General features: G+C 48.9%; 1 protein-coding gene across 4 annotated transcripts; it reads left to right on the top strand.

The window, feature by feature from the left end:
- The first annotated feature begins 537 nt into the window (after positions 1-537).
- On the top strand, positions 538-26,696 carry Ppcdc (phosphopantothenoylcysteine decarboxylase). 4 transcript variants are annotated; one of them, XM_055622066.1, is made up of 9 exons: positions 538-582; positions 1,781-1,874; positions 2,590-2,748; positions 3,104-3,167; positions 5,579-5,761; positions 19,811-19,906; positions 20,766-20,894; positions 25,375-25,543; positions 25,980-26,696. In XM_055622066.1, exons 5-9 carry the CDS (start codon positions 5,627-5,629, stop codon positions 26,063-26,065), a joined length of 615 nt encoding a protein of 204 aa, XP_055478041.1. In that variant the 5' UTR covers positions 538-582; positions 1,781-1,874; positions 2,590-2,748; positions 3,104-3,167; positions 5,579-5,626; the 3' UTR covers positions 26,066-26,696. The 4 variants fall into 4 exon arrangements, with proteins under 4 accessions (XP_055478041.1, XP_055478042.1, XP_055478043.1 ...); XM_055622067.1 differs by lacking the exon at positions 538-582 and adding an exon at positions 605-980; XM_055622068.1 differs by lacking the exons at positions 538-582; positions 2,590-2,748 and having other exon boundaries at positions 605-1,919.

Here is a 26,696-nt window from a genome sequence, read left to right as displayed (position 1 = left end):
ATTCCAGTAAGCCCAGTCTTTGCCAAAGGTGTGCCCTCTAGAAATGCTGCCCAGATCCTCTGTGCTGGTCACCCTTCAAGATTCCTCTCAAGTAGCCATGGGCAAGTTAGCACAAACCTTTAATTTCAGCACTTACGAGGCAGAGGCGGGCAGATTTCTGAGTTCCAGACCAGCCAGAGTTAAAAGAAAGAAGAAAAAGAAAAGATTCTAAGTGATTCCTTCAATGACATGGTTTTCCTGCCTAGTGTGTTAGATCATGCGGCTTGCTCAATCTCAGCCTCTAATTTTATGTATTTCTGTTTGTCTCAAGAGCAGAGCTGCCTCTTGAACGGCGTGGTAAATAGTATTAAGTGCCTGAGTTCTGAACAGGTGTGCGGGGTAGTTGGCAGAGAATCACACAATTGGTCCTGGAGAACGCGCTAAAGATGTACAAAGCACTGGGCTCCTGGTGACTACAACTCCCAGAAGGCAGAGAAGTAGACCACGACTCCCAGAAGGCCGTGCGATCACTAGCTTTCTCGCGAGCTATTTAGAGCCGGAAGGGTGCTAGATACCGCGATATTTGGGGGCAGCCTGGAGCTGGTGAGCGGTGAAAGGGTGTAGACCGCTGTCTATGGTTCCGTAGGGGGGTCGGTGGGAGACGCTCCGGTGGCGTCTGTGGGTCCGCTTGAGAATCGAAGTGTTAATGTGTGCAGTGTGGGGCGCGGGTGTGACCCCGATCTCAGAGTTTGGGGATCTGATGCAGCACGTGTGCCCGTAGACGTCATGCGGCGCAATCAGGACACCCACACTTGACTCTTACCTTTGAAAAGCTGCAGCATAAGATGCCCACAAAAGATCTAGGAGCGTACCGAAATGCAAACCTCTTATTTAGTAAAATTTCATTTATTTTGGAAGAAGGGTGGCTGTCACAGCTTGAGTTGTCATAGGACAACTTGCAGGACTCAACTCCACCACGAGTCCCGCACTCAGGCTTGCCTGTAAGCTACCTTACTGAGCCAGCTTGCCTCGGGATGTATTTTAAAGTAATAAACTAGAGAAAGGAGAACCCTAGTGGTGTTTAGATGCTTAATTCCTAAACTTGCTGAGTGTCATTTAAAAATTAGAGTGAGGCAGTTTATGTCAGAAAGAAACTTCACGTCACCGACGTTTGGAATATTAGAAACCAGAACTAGATAATAGGCAGGAGAGATTGCCAGCTTCAGGAAGTGATGGGTGCCTGGGAGGGGTTTTCTGCTTCTCTCTAGCAGTTGGGAACCAGCAGGACATGTGTCCTCGAGAGAAGTCAGAATGCCAAGCCTTTGACTATTCCCTGCCTTTCCTACCACAGAGAAAGGGGTTTAGGTGCTGGGTGGTGTGGGATACCCTTTTAATGTATCGTGGGGTTTTGCTGTAAGGTGGTCACACTTTCCTGCCTTTGTTTTTGTTTTTCTTCCGAGACAGGGTTTCTTTGTGTAGCCTTGGCTGTCCTGCACTCACTTTGTAGACCAGGCTAGTCTACAGATAATCTGCCTGCCTCTGTGTTCCCGAGTGCTGGGAATACAGGCATGTGCCAACTGCCCCAGGCTCCTGGCTACATTCTTGCCCATTTTGTTACAGGCAGAATTCATATTCATATTTATGAAACTTTACTGAACTTTGCCCTTGATTACACTGAGACATTCACACATTGAGTCCCCTTTCCCTGTTGTGTATATGTGTTCTCTTAAATTCTGTTTCCTCCCTCCTCCTCTATTCCTTTCCCTTCTCTCTCCCCTGACCCTTCTCTCTTTCTTGACAGGTCTTACTGTGTAGGACTGGCTAGCCGAGAACTCACTGTGTAGACCACTGATCTCAACTCCTGGAAATCTACATTCCAAGTGCTGGAATTAAAGGCATGTGCCACCAAACTTTTTCTTGAAATATACATAAGAATAAGCGTAAGTTCTGTGGTTATAATAAATGTCAAGTAAAAATATGAAAAAATTGGATTTTCTGCATATGTAGCTTAGAATAAAGACTAGTCTAGAGCTAGTTAGCTATAGCCAGCACATATGTGTGTCTCCCTTGTACCTGGCTATGAGGTTGGAAAGAAAAATTAATCTGAAGTTCAAGGATGGCCAAGAGTAACTCAAGCTTGACTTTGGTGGAACAACATGATAAAATAAGCTTGTCCTTTTCATTTTTTTCTTCAGAGGGTCAGTAGTGGTAGGAGAAAATTAGATGTTATAATGTTCAGCTCCTGGATGCTTCTGGACAAGCATGTCAGGAATGCAGACATGTACAGCCTTGTCCCTGTTCTAACCAGTGAGCTTCATGGTTAGGATGGAGGGCAGTCCACCGGAGCCAAAGGAATTGTGCTGGAAAATTTATGCTCCAGAGCATCAGAAGGCACATCATTAACCAGATAGAAAGAAACACAAATATGAAGCATTTCCAAGGGTAGAAAAGTTTCTCTTGTTACTGTGTTTTAGAAGTTATGTTTGTTATGTAAGCAAAGGCTCTTCTGTCTTTCTGAAGGATAGAGAAAGTGCAGTTTTCTGGTGGTGGAATCACAGGACTTACAACCTTTCAGTCATAACCTGCTTGTCTACTCTTTTCTGCTCACAGTTCCTGTGAGTGGCAGGTCCCAGGAAGTGAGGTGCTGCCTACAGTCACCCCTACTGTGTTAAGAAATAAATGTAAAAGTCTTTCATAGGACCTGGATGGAGGAATTTGATCTTGGAGAGTAAACAAACTCTTGCCAGCTGCCATCTCCCTGGCATTCAGGTTGAACAGATTTGACCTTGCTTCCAAATGTGGGTTAAAGAATCTGGTTTCTGTATTCTCTCTTTCCCCTCTCTCCCTCCCTTCCCTTCTTTCCTCTCTCCCTCTCTCTCCCTTTCTTCCTCTCTTCCTCCCTCCCTTCCTCCTAGAATAATGGCTTTGGTCCTGGCAAAGCTTGGTTAGCAGATCAAGCATTGTATTTTGGGTCACAGTGCCTGCTGGGGGGGAGCAGTTGAAATGAGCCCTGCAGAGTCCTGTCTCCAGTTTAACTGACAGCTTTCTGTAATATAGCCCTTAGGAATTTTATCTTCTTGAGGTTCAGGGACTGCAGAAATGAAATTGTGCTTCTGTTTTGCAGGACTCTTCCTGTTCTTGCATCATTTGACTGAAGTAGGGTAGGGTCAAGTTTTGAGGACTGACAGGTAAGTTTTCCTGAAGAATCAAGAATGTGCTTCTTGACAGGTGTGGTGGCCTTTGATCTCAGAGACAGAGGCAGATGGAGCTCTGTGAGTTCGAGGCCAGCCTGGTTTACAAAGTGATTCTCAGACAGCTAGGGCTATACAGAGAAACCCTGTCTTGAAAAAAACAAACCAAAAAAGAATGTGCTTCTCATGGAGCTGGAGTGATGGCTGCTCACAGCTACCCAGAACTCCAAGATGCCTCTGGCCTCCTAGAGCATCTGCACTCAAGTGCTCATGCTCATGTGCACACGTAATTACAAATAAAATAATTAGGGGGGCTGGAGAAATGGCTCAGAGGTTAGGAGCACTGTGTGCGCTTCCAGAGATTCCAAGTTCAATCCCCAGCAACCGCATGGTGGCTCACAACCATATGTAATGAGATCTGGTGCTGCCTTCTGGCCTGCAGGACACATGCAGGCAGAACACTGTATAAATAATAAGTAAGTAAATAAATAAATAAATATTTTAAAATAATAAAATAATTGAAAACAAACCCCAAACGTGTGTCCCACCTACTAATGTTGTGCTCGGGAGAAGCTGGTCCCATGGTCAGATGTTAACAGTGCTCCCTAGATTTTTGGGTGTATTTCTCTAACAGGCCTGCTTCTGGTTGAGGCCCTGAATTTTAGCAAAGATTTAAAGTACTAGGGGCAGACGAGGGGCAGGGCTTAGAGAGAAGGCTCAGTGATTAAGGGAGCATATACTTCTCTTGCAGAGGCCCTGGGTTCAATTCCCTAGACTCACCTAGTGCTCACAACCACCTGTAGCTCCAATTTCAGAGGCTCTGACACTCTCTTCTGGCCTCTGGGCACTGTATACAGGTGATGCACAGACATACATGCAGTCAAAACACTCATACATATAAACAGTGAATAGATAAAGTAAATCTTTAAGAAGTGCAGCAAGAACTTGAGGGGTGGGAATTGTGGCCAGGGAACCAGTTTGTGCTTAACCAGCATCACCTCCGCTTTTACAGATATATGCCTAAACGTTACAGGAAAATGCCAGAGAGGCCCCTGTGGGTACCCAGGCATGGGGAGGGAGCTTGAGCTACTGCGTTATCTGTCCATGGCTGAAACTGACCTTTTGAAGGCATCTTCTGGGATTTTCTATCTTGTAGAGAGTCTTTTACCACTGTCTTTTGCATTGACTCAGGTGGCACTGAAGGAGGTTTCAGAAATCATCTGTTTATATGTTTTTCGTATGAGCACAGTTTTGGGGAGGGAATGACCCTGGCCCAGGGTCATAGAGCAGGTCAGGAGTACAACCTTGGACAGGACCCAGGACTGCTGCTTCCCAGGGCACCCATCTGCCCAGTGCACCGTTTACTCACAGATGTCCAGATGTTGAGGGCTGGCCGTGAGGGGAGAGGTGGGTGGTGGTTAATATGTGGGGAGACTGCTGCTAGCGGACACTGATGCATAAACCGAGTGAGAGGTCATCAGAAAGGCTCCGTCCAAAGGGCCATCCCAAACTCATCCATACAGTCCCTAAAGGCAGCAGTGCTGTCTTCCCCAGTTCTCTGCCCAGAGTTTGGTCCTTGGGGACTGGCTGACGGAGTGAGGTGTGCTGGTGCAGTGAGTAGAGGTTTTGATGTTTGCATCAGCCACAGCGTCACAAGCACTTGCCAGAGGGAGAGCCCAGCCAGCTGCCCCTGTGGAGTGGCCTACTGCTTTCTGTTTGCCTCTTGGTTTGGTGTTCACTCTGGCCCATAAGGATGGGACGGGGCTGCAGGGGCATGTCTCTTGGCTCTAGAAGTACTGTTCTTGCCTGTGGTTCCACATCACTCACAGCTCTTGTCCTCATTCTCTTTCCATCCTCTTCACTAGTCAGCCAGGCACATCGCAGTAATTCCCCAGTCTCTACCAGCAGCCACGGGCCTCTCCACACATCACCAGCCCCAGTCTCATCTTTTTCATATCAAAGCACCAGGTTCTCACCGCCGCTGACATTCTGGCTTCGATCTGACTGTGCAGCCTGGCCCTTCCTAACCTCCTCACAACTCTTCAGCTTCTCTCTTAACCTAGGCTGCTCCCCACACCTGCCATTCTCTTCCAGACCACTTCACTGTGCAGGGTTATTACATTTGAAATAATTTCCTCCTGTCTGAAAAAGTGCTCATCCTGCAGGATTGAGCCTGAATGACACCTTTATGTGACGTCATCTCTGAGCTAGTCACTGGACAGTCATGGCACAGGTACTGCCCTTACAGCATTGTATGGAGAGGAGGCCTGACTTGCTCATCACACTGTGTGCATTCAGAACCTGGGACTGTTGACACCCACAGCAGCCCCAGCATCTAGACAGTCTAGGGCATACCACAAACTCTTGTATGACTATGAATGAAGAGGATGCCCTTTATTCTGTTTTAGATTCTAAACCCAGGATTTCTAGGCTCCCAGAAAGCCACCAGACACCACATGGAAGCGAGGGTCCCACACCCAGCCTCTATACCTCCGGTGGAGAGAGCATTTCACGTTCTTGTGGGTGTCACTGGAAGCGTCGCTGCCCTGAAGCTGCCTCTTCTGGTAGCAAAGCTTCTGGACCTTCCTGGGGTGAGTACCCTCTCAAGACAAGCATAGTGTCTTCTGGCACTGGGGAGTCACTGCTCCCTGGGCAGCTCATTTCTGCAGTACATGGGATGTTCTTTTCCTCAATCCTGCTGTGTATGGAAGGAAATCTATTGTGCTGGTGTGTGGGGCGCACAGGAGATGGACTAGTGTACAAAATAAGCAGACGCTAGATTAAATGGGACAGTGTGGGCAGAGCATGAGAAGACAGGGAAAGAGCACCATGAATGGAGAGTGTGGACCCCATACACTGACCCTGAGGATCCCTGAAGTCCTGTTGTAGAAAAGTGGCCCAGAGAAGGGCAGAGGCTTTGGCACCCCGCGATCCCCTGCCCCCACTTTCATTCCTCTCCGAACTCTCAGGCTCAGCTCTCCATCCTTGTTAGACACTTTGCTTTTCCCGTCAGACACATTGAAAGCCTGAGAGCTGTTCATTACCTCTACTTCTTGTTTCAAACCTTGTTCCCTCCGGCGTTCAAAGATACTCTAGAAGCCACTACTGTGTGGTGGACTGGGAGCTTTTCACTCTGTTCCTGGCCAGGCCACCTCAACTTTGACAAGTTTTATATATTAGGGTTGAGGAGCAGAAATTCAAAGACAGACATATTGTCAGCTCTAGCAGGTATAGATTTCACTTCCTCAGAATCCTTGGTGGGTCCATGTATCCTCCTGCTGTACTTGTGTTCCACCTAATGACCATTGCTTTGGGTTGGGGCTTGCATATAATTGCCTTTCTCTTCATCTTTCAGGTCTATACAAACCCTCGACTCACCTTTCCTGCTTGTCCCAGCCTGGATGGTTTTGTTTCCTTTTAAACTCATTTGAGATAGGACCATAGGCTGCGTTAGGCACTGCTTGTGTTAGTCCAACACTAGTTTTGTGGGGCATAGGTTAAGGCACCAAGGCTTCTTTTCTGCCTTGTGTGTGCACAGCCGCCTAGATGGTTGTATCTTGCAGGTCCAGCAGAGTGCGCTCCTCTCACACAGATGACCAATGTGGGTCCTTCCAGTGAGGGACTGGAAAGGCCGATTCCTTTACTTTCTACCAACTTCTACCCAGAATGTTACCTTCTCTCTCTAAGCCCTGCCCTTCCCTCCCCCAAGGCTGAACTAAGTGAAGATGCCAGCTGCAGACAGGAACAGACAGCCGCTTCGCGGACAGGAGCAGGGAGGCTCCCGTGATGGCCCTTGCTTCATGCGCTCCAGGGCTGTTGGTGGCAGCAGGTCAGCTAAAGCTCGGAGGGAAGGAGGCCTGGACCGAGGTGGTGAACAGGGTCTGTCACCACCCCCTAGGGAGAGGAACTCAGATAGTTCCTTTTCCCATAGCCCCAGAGCAAGTGAGTTTCCGGGTAGGAGGATGGGGGTAGGGAGTTCTATCCCAGGAAACAGATGGGCAGCCTCAGTGCACAAGGGAATGGCAACTCCACCACTTCCTCCCGGCCCACGCATGTGTCGGGGTGTGAGCAAAGGGCTGCCTGCAGGGTGGCGGCTCCGCCTACCCCCAGCTTTTTTAGCCTGGGCCCCTGGGAGGGAGGACAGGCCATGTCTGGAACAGGCGTAGGCCCGCTGTTTCTCTGTCCGAGGTTGGAGCTCAGGTGAGGCAGCCAGAGGGCTGTGGAGGCCTCCTTGCTTGACTCTTAAGAGCCTGCCTTTACAGTAGGAATGATTCCTGCTGCCATCCCCCTGGCGTGGAGGGGGAGGGCAGATGACGCAGTTTGACAGCAACTTGGCACGCGGAAGCACTTAGCGGTGTGCGCTTCCTGTCTGGCACATCTCCTCTGCTGTATGTCACCGCCTTTGGGCTACCACATGGCTTGAGGTGTTGAGGCTGTTGAGACAGCAACCTGGGAAAAGCCCCTGGAACTGCAGCGCCTTTGTGCACATGAGGGTTCCCATGGCTTCATCCTGAAGATGAAGCTACCAATCCTAGCTTTGCCCTGTAAGGCTGTGTGAGGTGTTGGTAACCAGGGGAGGCCCCTAGTTTGTCTGAGGGTCACTTCCCTCCCTTCGCAGCCCTCCTTCCCCAGTTCCTTTCCTGGGAGTACTGAGTTTCCCAATGCCTCCTCATGTCAGAGTCTTGGTCGCTTGGAGCAACCAACCCCACCTCTTTCCTAAGTTCATCATGCATGTGCACAAGGTTCCCCCCCCCCCCCCCCCCCCGGTTCTCTTGAGGACAGTCAGCTTCTGAGTAGTCAGTAAGCATCTGGGTGTGGGTTGCAGGCCATTCGACATGCACACCTGGTGTGCCAGCACTCGCAGGCGTCCTGGGAGAGCTGCCGACCTTACTTGGCCTTGGTTTTTGTTTAAAGCCATGCTGTACAGGGAAGGCAAGTATGCACGTGGTCCGTCCTGAGAGTCCCTGCTGTTAAAAGGTTCTAGATGGGAGGGCAAAAGGGAGCAGGACAAAGTTCATCTAGGAGATTGTTGTGCAACTCTGTAGTTGTCATGTACTTGGACAGCAGTTTCATCCAGGTTGTCTCCTCAGTTTTTGCACCTGGGTGGGCAGTCTGGCTTGAAGATTTCAGACCAGTGTGGTGGGAACAAGACAGACAACCATAGTTGCTTTTCAGGGCCAGCGGCAGCAGGGCTGAGAGGCAAAGGGAAGATCCGCCATAGAGGGAGTTGTGGTAGTCCTTGGGTTTACGGAGAGATAGGTTTTAGCACATCTGCTAGGACACCCAGGGATTAAAATGAGAAAGGAGGACCTTGCTCATAGGCAGTATGAAGTAAATTCTGCTTTTCTGGACAGTTTGTCAATATACAGAAAAAGTTTAAATGCTCATAGCCTTTGTTTCACTCAGAATTAAATTCTATGGTTGCAAAAGTTCCCGAGGATGTACGAGGATGCTCATTAAAGCGAAATCAAACTGGGAGTCCAGCAGCACAGCGCACACTCACGGCAGCCTCTCAGGCTGCTTGCAGTGGTTTGGAACAATAAAGCGGTCCATTCCCATGGGTGTGGGGCATTCCTAAGGATGCTACCAAACTTCAGGGCACAGTCTGTGCCCCAGGAAGCCAGGTTCAGCCAGCTCTCCTCAACAAGCCAATCAGAACAACAATAACAACAACAACAAAACAAAACCCAAACTTAATAGTAAAAAAAGGGAAAAAGGAAGATTTATTCAGTGTGGCCATGTTGGGAAGAGGGGTAAAGAGCTCCCCTTCTCCCCAAAGCTGTCTTCAGGGTCTTGAGGTGAAATTTCTGTTTAAACAGAGGACTTGGGGTTTGTGGGTCTAGGCAGTCCCAGCTAAAGTGCCAGCCCACCCGCAGTTGAGATCATTGTTTCTTCTGTGAGGTCGTCTCACTAGGGGTCCCTTTCCCCCCCCTGATGGCCAGGCGTTAAGCTTTCTCCCCTCCCAGCAGGAGCTTCCGGGGAGTTCGGTCACTTAGGGTCTACTGTTTGAATAGTCTGATAGCCAAAGTAAGTATCCCTTCAAAATATCTTAATCCCTGCCAGGCCTGGTACAAGGGTAGAAGTGAAGTAAACCACAGTGCAGATGGCAGCATCCACAGACGGTAGCCGGCAACTGAGAATGGTTTTTAAACACGTTTTCTTCAGTGCTAAGAACCAACCCCACAATGGTCTCGTGTACTCCGGATGAGCACCCAGCTACTAAACTGCATTTCAAGCCTCGGTTTTTACATTTTAAAATAGTTAATAGTCTTAAAAAAAATAGTCTTGTGGCTTATAAAAGTGGCAGGATGGTGGCACATGCGCTTAAGCCTAGCATTTGGGAGGCAGAGGCAACTGGATCTCTGTGAGTTCAAGGCCAGCCTAGTCTATATAGTGAGGTCCAGGCAAGCCGGGATCATACAGTGAGATTCATTCTCAAACAAACGAAGATGACAGGGATGGTTTGGGACGTGGTTCAGTTGGTTGAGGACTTGCCTACCATGCACAGCCATCTAGCTTCATCCTCCAGCACCACATAAACCTGGCACACCTCTGTAATCTCAGTACTCAGGAAGCAGAGGCTGGAGGATCTGAAGGGCAAGGTCGTTTTCAGCTACAGAGCAAGTTTGAGGCCTACTGGGCTACATGAAACCTTCAGAGGGGCTGGAGAGATGGTGAAGAACCAACCTGTTTCCATCTTAGGCTTAAAACCCTTTTACAGTAAAGACAAACTAGGGTCATTCCTGTCTATGATTAAATCTATGTCTTGAGAATTGGGTTACACCCCACCTGTAACCTTAACTACAAAAGGTTCTGGACTGCCTGTTCCAGGAATGGCAACCCTGTCTTTGTTTCAAAAGTGTTGCCATGGGTACCTTGTATGACTGCCTGTTGTTATGCCCACCTTGCTTTGTTTCAGGAGTCCAGGTAGGACTAACTTGTTCCACTTATGTTCTGCTCCTGTAACCCCACCTGTTGGGAATCCCGTATCCCGAGCTATAGAAACCTTATCTTTCTCCAATCCAAGGTTGACCTCTCAAACCCTGCCTTAGGGGAGGGAGCTTGTGGATACGAATAAAACAAAGGTTGCTTTAATTAATTGCTTCCTTTAATTAATTTGCCCATGATGATTTAGGTCTTTTTCCTCTCATCTTCGGGGTTAACAATGGCTCAGTGGTTAAGAGTGCATGCTGTAGTCGGGCACGGTGGCATACCCCTCTAATCCCAGCCCTCAGGGAGGCAGAAGCAGGTGGGTCTCTGTGAATTTGAGGACAGACTGGTCTACAGAGCGAGTCCAGGACAGCTAAGGCTACATAGAGAGGCCCTGGCTCAAAAAACAAAACAACAATGAAAAAGATTGCATATGGCTTTCCCAGAGTACCTGAGTTGGCTTCCTAGCACCCATGTTGTTGGCTTCCTAGCATCCATGTTGCGTGACTCACAACAGCCTGGAACTTCAGCTCCTGAGGATCAAATCAGACCTCTGTGACTCCCCATACTCACATGTCCATGTGCGTGTGTGTGTGTGTGTGTGTGTGTGTGTGTGTGTGTGTGCGCGCGCGCGCTTATGCACACATGCATGTACACACACACACTTAGGAATTAAAACTTTAAAAAGAAAATATTTCAGAAGTGATGGGCCAGGTGAGAGGGCGCAGTAAATGAAGGCCCTGGCTGCCCAACCATGCAAGATGTCCCTTCCGCCTCGTATAAAGGTGGAAGGAAAGAACCGACTCTGTTACGTCCTCTGACCACCATGAGTACCGTGGCACATCCCCACCCCCAATAATAATAAAGAAATGATTTCACTGACAGGGAATTTGCATCAAGATCCATGATAGTTCATGCATTATGCTTCACAGTTGCGTATACCAGCCTCTGCATTGCGTGCGGCTGCCTCTGAGCTCAGTCTCTGACTGTTACCGAAAATGTTCGTTGGCTCTTAATATAAAACATGATGTCCTTGCATGTTTACATATTTAAGACTTTCTGCAGTTTTCCCTCCTCTGGAGGCAGTTGTGGAAGGAGATAGGTTTCATTTTGTGTCGTACTGTAAGTTTTTGCTTTCTAACCTTTGTGTGTACTTGTATTTTTTAAGACAGTGAAGTTTGAGGTGGGGTATGTTACGGAAAATTCTTACCTTGCCCAAGGCCTCTCTGTGAGTAAGGTGGCAGAACTGCGCTAGTTTTCGGATTCTTGTCATTGAGTGAACTTGGGGAGCACAGATCTTGACCATGGGTTTTCTCTACTTAATTGTGGGCTAGCCTCCACCTGTCTGCTCTGTAGACAGGATTGTATATACCACACTTCCCTAATGTACACTACCCTCTGCTTGTCCTTTTTCTGTTTGTTTTTTTTTTTTTTTGGGGGGGGGGGAGTTTTAGTTTTTTTTGTTTGTTTGTTTTTTGTTTTTTGTTTTTTGGAGACAGAGTTTCTCTGTGTAGCCCTGGCTGCCCTGGAACTCACTCTGTAAACAGGCTGGCCTTGAACACAGAGATCCACCTGCTTCTGTGTCCCAAGTGCTGAGATCAAAGGCGTGTGCCACTACCACCTGGCCAGCCACTCTCTGTTCTATAGGTAGGGTTACACATGTTACAGCACCCTAAAATGGGCTAGCCTCTGCCTGTCTTGCTCTATAGTCAGGGTTATGCATGCCACTCCTGCCTGGCTAGGCTCTGGTTGAGGACTTTGGCCCCCATGGCCTGTGTATGGTAAGCCTGATAAATGAGAGTTGTACCATCTCTCCTTATGAGAGATCTGAGTACTTATTCGGGGCTTTGGACCACTGCTGTGGACATCGGCAGTCTTTTCCGAGACCATAGCTGCCGTTCTCATCCCTGGGCTAGTGTCAGCTTGTCTGATCACTGGCCTGCAGGTACAGATTTATAATATAGCAGTATTAATATTGATTGACCCAGTGTCAGGGTCCTTTACTGCATGTGCCAGCCGAGAGTCCCCATTCTAAAGCTCTGATTCATTGTCTGATCACAGGATAAGTACATGGAAGATGTGGTTTGAGTGAGCTGTTCCCCGGACTCTAAGGCATTAGCACACCTGTCCACAGTTGGTGGGGCTGTTTGGACAGTTTAGGAGGTGTGGTCTTGCTGGAGGAAGCATGTCACTGTGGACAGGCTTTGAGTAGTCAAAGATTCACATCATTCTCAGTTTGCTACCTCTGCTTCCTGCTTGTGGTTTAATGTAAGATAATGAACTGGAGTTTGCTACTCCAGTTGCCGTGCCTGCCTGCTACTCTTCCCCAAAGCAATGGTGATAGACTCCTGTCCCTCTGGAGCCGTAAGCCCAAACAAACCCTTCCTTAACAAACCCTTCCTTCTCTAAGTTGCCTTGGTGGTAGTGGTTTATCACAGCAATAGAGAAGTGACTAAGACAACAGGTGTTTCCTCTTTGAAGTCCTTTGCTTCCATGGGGACGTCATCATGTGCAGGGCTAGAGACTTCAGGCACTCAGTGGCCACCTGTAACTGGTGGTGGCCACACTGGACAGAACTGGCAAAATGTTTCCACTATGACTGCGAGTTCTTATCAGATAATGTTGCTGGTTGGAGAGCATTGAACAATGTCCAGAGACAAGTCTTTGTTGTCATAACCAGGGATGGCAATGCCCCTAACTTCTAGTAGAGAAGAGGGACAGAGGTGGAGACCCTGGCTATGGGATTGTCATGCTCAGACTGTGAAGTATTTTTACACAGGTTTCTTGCCATAGCCTGGACCAGACTAGAGGCCTAAAGTAGAGGTGGAGGTATCACTGAGAATCCTGTTTCCATTTCCACCTGCGTCCACCCCCCAGCTTTTCAGGATCCCCAGATTCCAGATTCAACAGAGAAAAGGAAACCAGCCTTGTGAGCTGGTTTCAGGAAGGAATCTCTATAAATGCTAGGCACAATGCAGACAGCTTATGCAATCTGTCTGGCCAGGCTTCCGTCACATCACACAAAGTACAGGTTAAAAATACTTGATACAAAACCTAATCTTAAGAGGGATCTCTGTAGGGGACCAAGACAGTGCTGACTTTCAGGAGTTATGCAGTATGGGGGCGAAGATTTTAATGCCCAGCTCTATTCCACTAGGACCCACAAGAATTTCAGAGAAAGCACAGAGGGTTCCTGCTCTCAGGGCGTATTCTGCCCTGCCAGGACTCCATGGGATTTATTGCCTGATGTGAATGAATAGTCTATAGTGTGTGTGTGTGTGTGTGTGTGTGTGTGTGTGTGTGTGTGCGTGTGCGCACGCGAGCGCGCATGCATGCACCTGCGTGCTTACGTGTGCTGGAGTGCTGATCCAGGGCCCACCCACCCAACCCTTGGCTCTTAGGACCTCTTGGCTAAGTGAACGAAGATGAAAGAACAAACCCCACAGGGTTGATGAGTCAGATCAAGTGGCATCCCTTTAAAACCAGAAAAACTAGTCTGGGCTTGCCAATAGCACTGGGTTTGGGGAAGGACATAGGGAAGGCCCTGCCTGTCATATGCTCTTCTCATTACTCCTTAAGTGAGTACATTGCCCCAGGAGGCTCCCCAGCAGTGTGGTTGTATGCCCTGGGAGGGTAGCCAGAGTGTGGACTGGCTAAGAGGTAGTGCAAAATCTTGAAGGAAAAGTCTTAGAGTTGTTGCTTAGGGTAGGAAGCCACAGATGAGACCTTTATTGGATATCTTCCTAGACCACCTGGAGATGCTGTCAGTCTGTTTATAACCAGTGAAAGCTCCTGCTAGAGTGGGGCCGTTCTTGTTGGGGATGTAGCTCAATTGGGAGAGTACATCCCCACAACCACATAAAATGTGAGTGATGGTACAACTCTGTAATCCTAGCACCCAGGAGGATTAGAAATTCAAGGTCATACTTGCCTATATAGGAAGCTCAGGCCAGAACTTAGACTCTCTCTCTTCCCCCTCCAAGGGTACATTCTTGGTTCTTTATTTATCCCTCCTTCTCTCCCCCTAGCATGTGGGCCTTGTGGAAGGTCTCTTGTCCTCAACTGAATCAGTGTCTTTGGGGGCTCCTGATGGTGGTACAGGCGGAGGGTAGGCCAGGAGAAACAACAGGATTAAGATTTTAGGAGCTGCCATAGACCAGGCAAACAGTGAGCCAACTCTGGTGAGTGTGGGAGTTTATGAGAAAACTATGAAGGATCTCACACCCGAATGGGGCCTTGAGTAGTCGCACAGGTGAGGATTTTGTGGCGTTCTTGCTGATTGCCAACCGTGCACACGCTGGTGGAAGTCATGGCTGTACTTAGGACTGTGGCATTCTGTGTTGTTGCCTTGGTTTCTCTCCCCTTCCTTGCTCTGACTCACTCGGGGTCCCCGCTACCGTGCTCCTTTTTCTCTCCCACTGTCTCTGTCTCTTCTCTCTCTACCCTTAGGCCCTAACTCCTCTCCCTTTTCCTTCCCCCAAATAAATCTCTTCCTATCATATCCATTGAGTGCATGGTATTTTTAAAATATATCTTAACACCCCCCCCCAGATTTTCATTGAATTATTATTATTTTTGTAAGCTTTTCATTGAATTATTATTTTCTTTTGAAAAATTTTTAAGATTTGTTTTTTGGCTTTTTGAGACAGTCTCACTATGTAGCCTTGGCTGGTCAGGAACTCGTTAAGTAGATCAGCCTGGCCTTGATCTCTCAGAGATTGTACTGCCTCTGCTACCCAAGTTCTAGGTGTAAAGATGTGAGCCACCATGCCCAGCTGCACTGAATCCTTTTTTCTTTTAACTTTTTATTGATTTCCTGAGAATTTCATATCATATACCCCAATCCCACTCATCTCCCCATCCCTTCATATCCTTCTTTCACCCTTGCAACCTCTGCCCAAGCTCTCCTCAAAGAAAACAAAACAAGGTAGAATTAAAAAAAAAATTTTTTTGTCATAGAAGCTGTAGTGTGTCACAGTGTGTCACACAGTATACCCTTTCCCCCCACATTTCCACTTGCAAATGCTCACTGTGATGAGTCATTAACCTACCTCGAGGACTCTGGTCTCTGCCACACCATCTATACTGGATCCCTCACAGGGACTCCTCTTGGAGGTCCTGCCCTGTGTCATGGAGATCCTGCAGCTTGGATCTGCAGGATCAGCCCTTTCATGGCTCCAGCAGATCATAGATGAGGTAGAAGTTGGGGTGGGCCATCTCTAAACCCTGGATTGGGCGTGGGAGGCAGCGGAGCTGGCCGGCCCTCCAGCTCTCCTGCACCACCAGGCGTTCTCTCCAGCACTGCCCCAGTTAGCTCCCTCAGTGCCTCAGCTGGCAGGAGGCTGGATCAGCCTGTCTTCAGGTTGGCTTACCTGCGCCTTTGCCTTTGCTACCAGGGCCGGCCCTACTGTGCTGCCCAAGTGAGGTGCAGGGCCTATTCTCCCAAGTACTGCAGCCAGTGAGGGGTGGGGACAGCTCTCTGCTCCTGTGACCTCCAGGTCAGCTCACTTGCCTGTTTCAGGCAAGCGGGTGGAGCATGGCAGACAAGGAGTGAGGCCAGCTCTCCCAGGCTCATGCCCTCTGGGCTGACTCAGCAACACCCTGCCACCAGGGTCTGCTTTACTGTGCTGCCCAGGTGGGATGCACTGAATTTTTTTTATTTCACTATAATTTAAATTTTCCAGAGTTGTTGTTTTTGTTTTTTTCTCCCTGAATAGATCTTAAAAAAAATTAAAGTATTATGGGGGCTGGAGAGATGGCTCATTAGTTAAGACACTGGCTGTTCTTACAAAAGATATGGGTTCAGTTCTCAGCACATACATGGATTGCTCATACCTGTTTGTAATTCTAGTCCTAGGGAGTCTGATTTACTAGCCTTTGAAGGCACTGGTATCTGGATATACATGTAGGCAAAACGCCCATACACATAAAAAGAAAAAAAAAATAGCACTATGTTCTGTTTCTTGGGTATTTCTCAAGTCTGAGTTTTCGCCCTGCATTGTCTGTGAGTTTCTGTTTTCTGTTTAGTTGTTTAATCTTGTTCTTTGACCTGGAGGGTTTACTTCAAAGGTCTTATGTTCTTTGGCTGTACCTATTTGGCTGTAAAAAGCTGGTTGGAAATTTCTCTCCATTGCCAAGACTCAGCTGGGAATGAAAGGTTCTGCTAGGGTCCTTTAGAATTGAATACATCAAAATTTCCTTCTCTGCTGTACTCTAGTAGTCCCAGGGTCATTTGAGTTTTCCAGAAAGGCCCACACGAGTCTCCTGCCTGTTAACATAATGTTGAGGGCTCAGTTGCCTGGGCATTTTGTAGGTGCACTTCTAGCCCAGGACTGTTTGGCCTATTTAACATCTCAAATGGCTGCTGAGTAGGAGGAGAGTGCTGAATGTCTGGCTGCCAGGTTGGGATGGAGGCCAGGAGGCTTTACTTGCCCTGTAGATGGTGGACCAGTCCTGTATTCAGCCCCACTTCCTGCCTGCCCTCCAAGGTGCCCTGCTCCTCTGCTCCCTGAGCTGTCTCCCCTCTTTCCTCTGGTCTTGTTCTCAGCAATGTTGTGGGTCTTGGTATTTACATCTACTGTTTCCTTCCACTTTAATTTTCCAAAAGTATCTTGACAAGTCTTAACTGCTGTTATTTCCCTCTGTTCTTGACAGTTTAACTACTTAGCTGAAAGCTTACTTTATTTTATTCATTCATTCATTTATTTATTTTTGAGACATGGTTTCTCTGTGTAGCCTTGGCTGTCCTAGACTGCTTTGTAAAAACCAGGCTGGCCTTGAACTCAGAGAGATTCACCTGCCTCTGGCTCCTGAGTGCTGGGATTAAAGATGTGTGCCACCCATGCCTGGCTGAAAGCTTACTTTAATATTATTTTATTTCCCGTATTGGATATCAAACAAAGGGCTCACACATGCTAGGCAAACACTTTGCAACTGAACTACACTGCCAGCCCCTTTCCATCTTATTTTCAGACAGAGTTTTGCTAAGTTCCCAAGGGGACCTGTGGCTCCTGCCGCACCTCCTGAAAAGCTGGGGTTATGGGCCTGTGCCGCTGCTCCCAGCTTGAATGAGAATGTGATTTTTTAAACTTTATTTATGTTGTGTGTATGTATGCACAGCATATATGTGGAGATCAGAGGGACAGCTTGAGGGAGGTGGTCCTTTTTTTCCACCTTTTGATTCCAAGGATAGAACTCACGTCTGGGTTTAGTGGCGAGTAGCTTTACCCACAGAGCCATCCCGCCAGCCCAGAATATTTGCATCTTGATCAGCAGTGTAGGTTATTGTGTGTTTCTGTTTCTCACATTTGGGCTTGATCCTGCAATCTGTTTCCATGTTGGAAATTGGGCCCATGGCTTCTACTACTGAGCCTTCTCTAATCCCTTCTTTCCTCAGTCCCCCATTTTTTTTTTTTTCTTTTCTTGAGACAGCCTCACATATCCCTGAATGGCCTTGAACTCTGTATCACTATTTTGCCAAAAATGCCCTGCATGTCTGATCTTCTATCTCCACCTCCTGAGAGGAGGGATTATAGGTGGATGCCAACATGCCCGGTTTTATGTAGTGTGGGGATCAAACTTAGGGCTTTGTGTAGGCATGCCATCAGCTGAGCTACATCCCATCCTCTCTGGTTTGTAGAGAATCTCACTATGTAGCCCAGGCTGGCCCTAAACTCCTACTCCCCCTGCCTTTGCCTTTTGAGTGCTGAGACTGCGGGTTACGCCACCACATGTGGCTGCTCCTGCTGTTTCATTTAGTACTTTCTGTCTATCATGCTTCTCTCTGCTGCCTTGTCTTTTCTTCCCTTTGTTGCGTAGACTGAATTTTCTTCTCCTACTTGGGAAGTTATGCATGACTGAGTTCATGCATCATTCCTCTCATAGTATAGTAACTTATCGAGCCTTTCATTATCCTGTGTCTTTGCCATGAAAATGTGAAGACCTTTGGCGTGCTCTCCCCTCTTCTGCTGTCCCTGCCTTGGAGGGTCCAGGTTACGCGCCATGGCTGGGATCTGTGGAGGGACAGGGCAGCCGTGCTCATTTGCCGTTGCTCAGAACTGGCGAGCTTGTTCATGGTGTCTTAGAGACTCAATTCTCAGTGATGGTTTGGCTTAAAGCAGTGGTTCTCAACCTTCCTAACGCTGTGGTCCTTTAAGATAGTTCCTCATGTCTTGGTGACCCCAACCATAACATTACTTTGTTGCTACTTCATAACTATAGTTTTGCTACTATTAAGAAGTGTATTGTAAATATCTGATATACACACAGGCTGAGGTGACCCCTGTGAAAGGGTCATTACACCCCAAAGGAGTCCTGACCCACAGGCTGAGAACCACCAGTGTAAAGATATCTGAAAACATCCCCTTTTGAGGGGAATAGGGATGAGAAGTACAGGAAGTGAGACAGGAGGGACAGTCAGCAATTCTGGGAACCTTAGACCCGCAGCTACTCCCCAGTCCTCTCTGATGTCTGCTTTCTCTCTGGAGCCATGCAGAGAGCATGGTGCCCCTGCTCTGCGCATCAGGGAGAGACGCCCAAGGGCAGGAGTGGTGGCTAGATGCACTTGACCTGACTACACCACCTTCTGTTTTTGTTTTTATTTTTTGAGAAAGGGCTTCTCTGTGTAGCCCTGGCTGTCCTGGACTCATTTTGTAGACCAGGCTGGGCCAACCTGCTGAGATCAGCCTGCCTCTGCCTCCCTGAGCGCTGGGCTCACAGGTGTGCGCCACTGTGCCTGGCTTGTCACCATGTTCTTATCAAGCAAGAATGCAGATTCAGCAGTATTGAGCTTTTAGTGTTTCTCCAGCAGCCAGGAAACTGAATTTCCTGTGTGAGCTCTTCCAGTGTATACATTCACTAAAACTGCTTACAACTGTCCAGGCTGTATGGCTGGCTGTGGTCAGACACTACAGCCTTTGCCCACAGCCCTGGTTGTCAACAGATGCTTTCTGTCACCACTGACAGGCCTCCCTCCTGGACAAATGTCCTTTCTGACTCAGTGGTTTCTCCTAAGGTGTGGCTTCCTACACCCCTCCTTTCCCAGTGACTTCCTCCTGGGCTGTTTCTCTAGGCCCCGTTTTGTCACTCAGGTTAAACACCCTCCTTGTTTGCATCAGTGCTTCCTCAATAATTGAGGGTGAGGACACTCATTCACACAGAGCTCATCTTTCCAAGGCCTGTCTGCAGTGTGAGGCCCCCGCCCACACCCAGGCCTCGATTCTGGAAGTAGGTGAGGGGACTCTACTCTCACTGGAGCATGGAGACCGACACAGTCTGCATGCGCCAGCTGTCGGTGCCTTGGCCTGTATAATGAGCAGGCTGTTGGCCTAGAACTGGGTCCTGTGAGTCTCCTAGGCTGGCCCTTCTTGCCTATGGTAGGCTTGAGTTCCCTGCCACTGTCTGCCGTCCACTGCCTCAACTGCCGCAGTGACACGAGGCTGCTACTTTATATACTGGAGGCAGTTAGTGAGTCAGTTCTTAGCAGCCCCTAGTTAGGGAAGTGAAATTTGTGCACCTGGCAGGGCCTGACCTTTGAGTGACAGCGGAAGTAGCTGTGTAAACATGAGGTTCATTGCTAAGGGGAAGTCCTGTCACTACCAGGCTGTGAGGAGAGTATCCGCCTTCACCGGACCTCATGTGGCCGCTACACTTGTGGGTCTAGTAACTTTTTTTCCCTCTTTTCTCCCTTCCCTGCACTTTCTTGGTGACAGCTGGAAGTCACAGTCGTAACAACGGAGAGAGCCAAACACTTCTACAACCCTCAGGATGTTCCTGTCACCCTCTACAGTGACGCTGATGAGTGGGAGGTCAGTGCTGGGCCCATTGCTTTTCTTGCAGCAGGACAGAGCTGTCTTCCTCTGGTCCTATAGCTGTCAGCCTATGGTCCTGGCTGCTGGAGCACACAGCCTGGGCTCAAGTTGGTGGTCAGGACCATCTGGGTAGAGGCAATGAGGAAAACATCTGTCTAGCTTCTGGCCCGTGGGAGGCCTATAGTCCCGCCTTCCTTAGGCAGAACTCAGCTTTGGCTCAGTGCCCTGGGGTTGAGTGTCCTTGTACTTATCTGGGCTGATGAAACCACAGAGGAGCTCTGTTCCCACCACCCTTATCCACGTGGCTCTCAGCGTCAAGGCTGTCCAGAGCGCCTCACTTCCCACGGCTGCTGGCCGGGTCTCTGCCCTCCTGCAGGGGGAGGGGGGTTACCAGCCGACTTGCCAGGCACGGAGTGTGGGCCACATAGAGCTGCCCCGCCAGGCGTTTTAAAACATTCTCAGCCTTGAACATTTCTGGCTGCCCTCCCCCTTCATTTCTCACTGCCCCAGAGCCCTTCTACTGGCTTAGACAACCCAAGCCTCCGCCTCAAGCAGACAGGCCAGGAGTTCCCTGCCAGATGTCAGTTCTCTTGAAAACCAAACCATAAAGGGAATAAGCTCAGGGAGACAAGGAGCGTTTGTTTCCTCGGGCCTGGCTTCTGTCAAGCTGCTGGCTCCATGGCCAATGCTTGCCAGCTTTGCTGTGAGCGAGGACAGTGGGAGACTTTGAGGGAGAGCTAGGTGGTTTCCTTGGATTTCTCAACTTATTGTACCTGGCCTATTTGGCTGCCGTCCCCTCCCTACACACAGACTGAGAGTAACTGGGTTGATGACCCCCATTTCTTCCCTTTGACAGATGTGGAAGCGGCGCTCTGACCCAGTTCTCCACATTGACCTGCGGAGGTGGGCTGACCTCATGCTAGTGGCTCCCCTTGATGCCAACACTCTGGGGAAGGTGGCCAGTGGCATCTGTGACAACTTACTTGTGAGTGACTCCTGTGTCTGTCCTCTCCAACTTTGCTCCCGGTTTGCTGAGCTGAAGGTTTCATTGTCCAAGGAAATCTCTTACTCTGGAGTGCAGGTTGTTGAGCCCCCTGTTACTGTGGGGTGCAGTTTGTCTAGTAGCCCCTCTGCCCCGTCTCTATAGCCAGGAGGGTGAAGATCTGGGTCTGCTGAATCAGTTGGCCTTACTGGCGCTGTCTGGGAGTGACCACTTCTCTCGCCCTCAGTGGCCAGCCAGGTGCTCCACCTCAGGCCCTGCTTCCGTCTTCCTTCTCCACAGGCTGCCCTCCACATGCCTCCATAGATTTCCTTGCCTTTACTACTTCCTCATCAGTTCTGCCTTCCCACCAGAATCTAGGCATGCATAGGACTACTCTGATAGGGTGTCTTCTTCCCCGTGCATCTCATAGACTTATTTCTTCATAGTTAATTTGGCTCCAAAGCTAAGACCCAGTTTTCCCATCTATCAGGGAAAGCTTGGAGACAAAGGGGAAAAACCGAGTGAGAAGTGATTGCTTCTGAGACCTCTTGGGAGCTGCCCCCTTAAGGAACATCTGCCTTTGTTTATGTGAACATCCTGGAAAGGTCTTATGGTCACCCCTCCCTCAGCTTCTTGACCTTTCGCCTTCCATGTTCTGGAGGCTTATACTGAGGACACAGGGAGTGCTTGATTTGGAGAGAGAGATTTGTGATCTCCCATGCAGGCAGGAGGAAAGCATTCCATGGTGAGTACTGTAGTCTTAAATGGCCCCATCAGTCTTTGGAGCCTGCTTGGTGCTAGGCGTTAAGTAGGCATTTAATAATATTGCTTGTATGTGGTAGGAAGTAATTTTCTTTCATAAATATTTTTTGTTTAAATTTACGTGTGTGTGTGTGTGTGTGTGTGTGTGTGTGAGAGAGAGAGAGAGAGAGAGAGAGAGAGAGAGAGAGAATGCAGGCTTGTCTCAGCTTTGGCATTCCTCTTACCTGTGTGTTCGGATGCTGCCATTACAGGTGTATGTCACTATACTCAACTCATTTTCAGAGTTGAAATGGTAAAGAACTGGATACTGAATATGCATCAGGAGTTTTGGGATATCACATATGAAATCAATGCCCTCTTATCTGAGCCTGGTGACATGAGCCTATAATCCTGGCAACTTGAAAGGCTGAGGCAGGAGGATCAAAAGTTCTCTAAAGAAAACATAAAAAGAAGGCTGGAGATAGAGCTCAGTGGCTAGTGCTTGTGTAGTGAGTGGGAAACACTGGGCTCACTCAACCCCCCGGACTACAGTATATAAAAGAAAAGTGGATGTTAATATCTTCTTTGCTTGTTAGGAGGTCTTAGCTTTTCTTCTGGGAAGCTGCTAATGACCTAAGCACCATTAGGCTAAGAGCAGAGGGTGGGAGGAGCACCGCCCTGATGCTGTGGCCAGGAGCAGACTGGGTAGGACAGAGAAGCAGAGCTGGGTGTTGCATGGTCCTGACTGCCCAGTAGGACTGGGACAGCACAGCAGGGCACCGAATCAGGGAAGGGAGGTACTCAGCCGTGTCCCCAAAATCCCTGTGTTCCTCCTACCTTCTGAACACCGAGGTCTCCCCTCCTTGTTGTTGATATTTTTATTATATGCACAGCACCCCATTCTTAATAGAGTCTTTAGCTGAGCTGGAAAGATGTCTCAGAGGTTAAGAGCACTGGCTGCTCTTCCAGAGGACCTAGGTTTGATTCCCAGCACCCACGTGGCAGTTCACCTGTCTGTAACTCCAGTCTCAGGGGATCTAACAGCTTCTTTTAGCTGCGCCTGGGCACCAGGCACACATGTGATGATGCACAGACATCCATGCAGTCTGAATACCCACACATATAAAACAAATATAATCAATCTCATGTGGACCAGCAGGCCTTGAAATCCTGATCTTTTTGCTTTTCCCTTCTCCTTCCTGAGTGATGAGATCACAGGCATGGCCTGAGCACCTAGGTTTTTTTCTTCCAGGCTGCTACACTCCTATCTTTGAGATTCTCTTCAGAATTGGCTGGACAGTGGAACATGTTCCCCAAACTAACCGTTTGCCTCAAATAGTCTCACCTGAAGACAGATGTCCGAGACAATTGCCAGTGTTACATTTTGAGCTGTAAGCTGCCTTGGGTTGGGGGGGCACCCCTCCTCAGTCAGTGTCTTCTTAGAGTCCTGAAAGAAAGCTCAGCCCACTCTCTCTTCCCTGTCTCCAGTGTTGGAAGGAGCTGAGGAGCATTGTGCTAGATGTTGCCCTGCACTCTTTCCTTCCAGGCCAAGGGCCTGGGATGGCTGTCTCCATCTGCTCTGGTCTCTCATCAGATCAGAAAGAGGGGGTGACTCCCCAAGGTTGCCAGTCTGGCTCAGTGCTAGTCTCTGGACAGCATCTGCCCTGTTTGAGAGGATTCCCAGGGGCAAGGTTGAGGCGCTGAGCATGGTGCCAGCCATTTTGCTGTGGGAGCCAGTGTCTTCTCCCCTTCCTACTGCTAGTTGCTTCAGAGGAGCTGCGGTTTATCCAGGAAGCACTGAGCTTTGAGTCAGATGGTGGGGAAGCAGCCCTGCTGAGGACAGACGGTTGGCTTTTGCTGTGGTCAGTGTTCTCTGCTTTGAGGGTGCTTAGAGACAAGCCCAGCCTCTTCCTGATGCCACCCATTTTCAAGGGTCCTTTCTAGGTTTACTTACAACTCCTGCAAAAGCAGTAGGTGGTACAGAGCCAAGAAATGTGACTGAAATTGTCCAGTCAACGCCAGGTTTTTGTTTTGTAAGGAGTTGGTGTGAAACCAACACTGGTGTCTGGGATGATGCAAACAATCAGATTTTGAAGCTGCTTGCTGTCCCAGGAGAGGGTAAGGGCCCTGAGGGACAGGCGCCGGCTCTGGCCTGTTTGTCACATTGTTCTCTACACTCTTCCTCCTTTCCCAAGTGGACTGTATTTCTGAGGAGGAGTGTCACAGTTGCTGTCTGCCCAGGAGCTTTCAGGAGCAGGTACCTGGTATTGTCAAAGCACAGAAAGCCTGTTTCTTTGGTGGTAGTGCCTGGCCTCCCCAGCCTGCACCTGGGTGAATGTAGGAGCCATTGTTGTGGAGCTTGTGCTCAGTGCCTTGCTCTCAGCTAAGAGCCTCTAAGCCTTTTCATCTTTTGCTGGAATCTGGGGGTCCCACCTCTAATGCCGTCACTTAGGAAAGCTAGGGACTGAGGGTTAAAGCCAGCTGTTCCATCGCCAGTTCAGAGACCGGCCTGGGTTATGGGAGACTCTGCCCCCCAAAACTGCTGCCACACCAACACCACCACCATCTGAAGCATTCATGTTCTTTTTTTTTTTTTTTTTTTTTTTTCATTTTAAATTTAATTTTATTTTTGGAAACAACATCTGTGTTGCCCTTGCTGGCCTGGAACTTGCTATGTGTAGAGCAGGCTATGCAGAGAAACCAGCATGCCTCTGCCTTCTAAGGATTAAAGGAGTATGCTTCCAGGCTCAACTTTTTCTTAAAAAGAAAAAAGTTAGGGTCCTAATATTTATTCCAGACTATCCCTGAACTTGAGATTCTCTTATCTTAGCCTCTAGAGGGCTGAGATTACAGACGTCTGTCACTATATCTAGCATCAACCATGCTTTGATTTCAAGCTTGTATGATTTCAGAGTTTACAACCTTAAGACTCCGAGCTAGAAAATAGGAAGGAAGGAAGGAAGGAAGGAAGGAAGGAAGGAAGGAAGGAAGGAAGGAAGGAAGGAAGAAAGGAAGGAAGGAAGGAAGGGAGACTCTGAACTGGTAAGCCATTTCATAGCTGCTCTGCTGTATGACCTGGTGGTATGGTCTGGCTTTGGGAGGTAGGGAGGCTGCCCAGTCCAATGAATGGTTGTACAGGACCATATTTGTTTCTGTGTGATCTTGGACAGCTGTTTTTCTCTCAGGGAGCTGCAGTTTGCCCATCTGTGAGCAAGGGACAGTATCGTCCTTACAGGCTTACAGTAAGGATTCTTGAGATAAGGGATGAGAAAAGGTATCGTGCTGGATGGTTTTGTTCTGAGGGTTTAGTTGACCTAGAAGTAGAGCTGTTGCTGAGTAGAACATGAACAGTCTGTTTCCTAGCTTTCCAGTGAGGAGAGCTAGGAAGCTGGCTTCCTCCCTCCAACCCCCACCTGGGATTACTGCCCTGCAGTTGTAAGACTTAGGCTGGTGGGCATGGAGATTGCAGTAGGATGGAGGTCTGTTGGAGGTATCTGGGTCATTGTGGGTGCTAATTGGTATCTCCTGTGTCTAGGACCAAGCTAGAGCCTGAGTGGAGATGATGGAGGAGGAAGAGACAACTTCCCCTTGCCCCAAGAATGCAATAACACTTCTCTGTAGATGGGTGACATCCAGTCATCCCTAGCCAACAGCTGCTCTGATGATGAGGATAGTAGGGAGGATTTGGGAGGACTGAGAAGGGTAGGTAGGGCATCAGCACCTCTCCCCCGCTTCTTCACAGACCTGTGTCATCCGGGCCTGGGACCTCAGCAAGCCCCTACTCTTCTGCCCTGCCATGAACACCGCCATGTGGGAGCACCCTCTCACTGCACGGCAGGTGGGCCAGCTCAAGTCCTTTGGCTACGTGGAGATTCCCTGTGTGAGCAAGAAGCTGGTGTGTGGAGACCAAGGTGGGCTTCCTGGCATACTCAACCCAGGGCTGTAGAAGGGGCTCTGCTTTGGGGTCATCTCTGGGTTCTGTGGTCCAGTGGTTCTCTGGCGCATTGCAACCTTGGACAGACTATTTTCTGAGCTCAGCTCTCTCATCTGGAAATGGGTAGAGCGTTAATTCTTGTTTCTCAGGATTGTTAGGCCAAAGTGAGACAATATGTATGAAGTGGCAGGTAGAGCCCCTGGCAATAGAACAAATGCTGTTAATAGAATGACTCCTGGGGCCTGTCCTGGGCCATCTTGGAAGGGATATGATGGATCTAGGTCAGGCAGAGCTGGACTTGGGCTCCCCAGGCTTAGGACGTGGGTGGAATGCACAGGGGATGTGAGTGGTAGCCACAGGCAAGGTTAGCTCACATGTTGTGGCTCTCAGCGACAGACGAACTTTGTTTCCAGGTCTCGGCGCCATGGCTGAGGTGGAAAGCATTGTGGATAAAGTAAAAGAAGTGCTCTTCCAGCATGGTGGTGTCCGGCAGGGTTGAGCTGGGATTTCTGTCGTGCTGTCCCTGTACCCAGTGAGTTCAGCCCAAGCTGCTGAAGAGGAACATCAGCACACCATGATGAGCTTGTGTTTGCTGAGAAGAGGCTGGACGGAGTCTTCTCAGAGTTTCTGGGGTCTAACCCTGTTCAAGCTAAACAGGACCACAGACCCATGTCATGCCTTCTTTCAGTGAGCAAATGTCTGCTTCCCAGAGGCCCTCCCATTTTTTCTTGGGATAGTCCCAGTAAACTAGGTAAACTTGCTGCTCCTTGAAGTTTAATTGAATGATTGAGGGACCTCCTGCCTGGGAATTGCTTTTAGAAATATCATGGCTGAGTCTGGCCACAGTGGCTCATAGCTGTGGTACTAGCACTTGGAGTGCTGGGACAGGATTGCCATAACTTTGAAGTTGGCTTGAGGTATATGGCAAGCCGATCTGTGAGTATGACAGCCTATTTTAAAACAAAAGCAACAAGAAGGAACACCATAGCTCAAGACCCTTCGTACAGCAGCTCCTGGTCAGGCCCTGGAAGCTCCCCTTCTTTGGTCCTACACAGAGTCAAGAAGTCTGTGAGGTGGCAAGACTCTGGGACGGGAGTAGTTCTGGGAAATAAAGAAAAGTGATCTTTTAA

The sequence above is a fragment of the Psammomys obesus genome, unplaced genomic scaffold (genome assembly GCF_907164565.1).
Source record: "Psammomys obesus unplaced genomic scaffold, mPsaObe1.curated_primary_1811, whole genome shotgun sequence".
NCBI classification, from domain to species: Eukaryota; Metazoa; Chordata; class Mammalia; order Rodentia; family Muridae; genus Psammomys; species Psammomys obesus.
This window is presented reverse-complemented; position numbering and strand designations above follow the sequence as displayed.

Bases quoted from the DNA above. Each gene is read 5' to 3' on its own strand.
- Ppcdc (XM_055622066.1), top strand. From the start codon at position 5,627: ATGGAAGCGAGGGTCCCACACCCAGCCTCTATACCTCCGGTGGAGAGA. The intron at 19,907-20,765 runs GTCAGTGCTGGG...TCCCTTTGACAG, and splicing joins GTGACGCTGATGAGTGGGAG to ATGTGGAAGCGGCGCTCTGA. The intron at 25,544-25,979 runs GTGGGCTTCCTG...CTTTGTTTCCAG, and splicing joins GCTGGTGTGTGGAGACCAAG to GTCTCGGCGCCATGGCTGAG.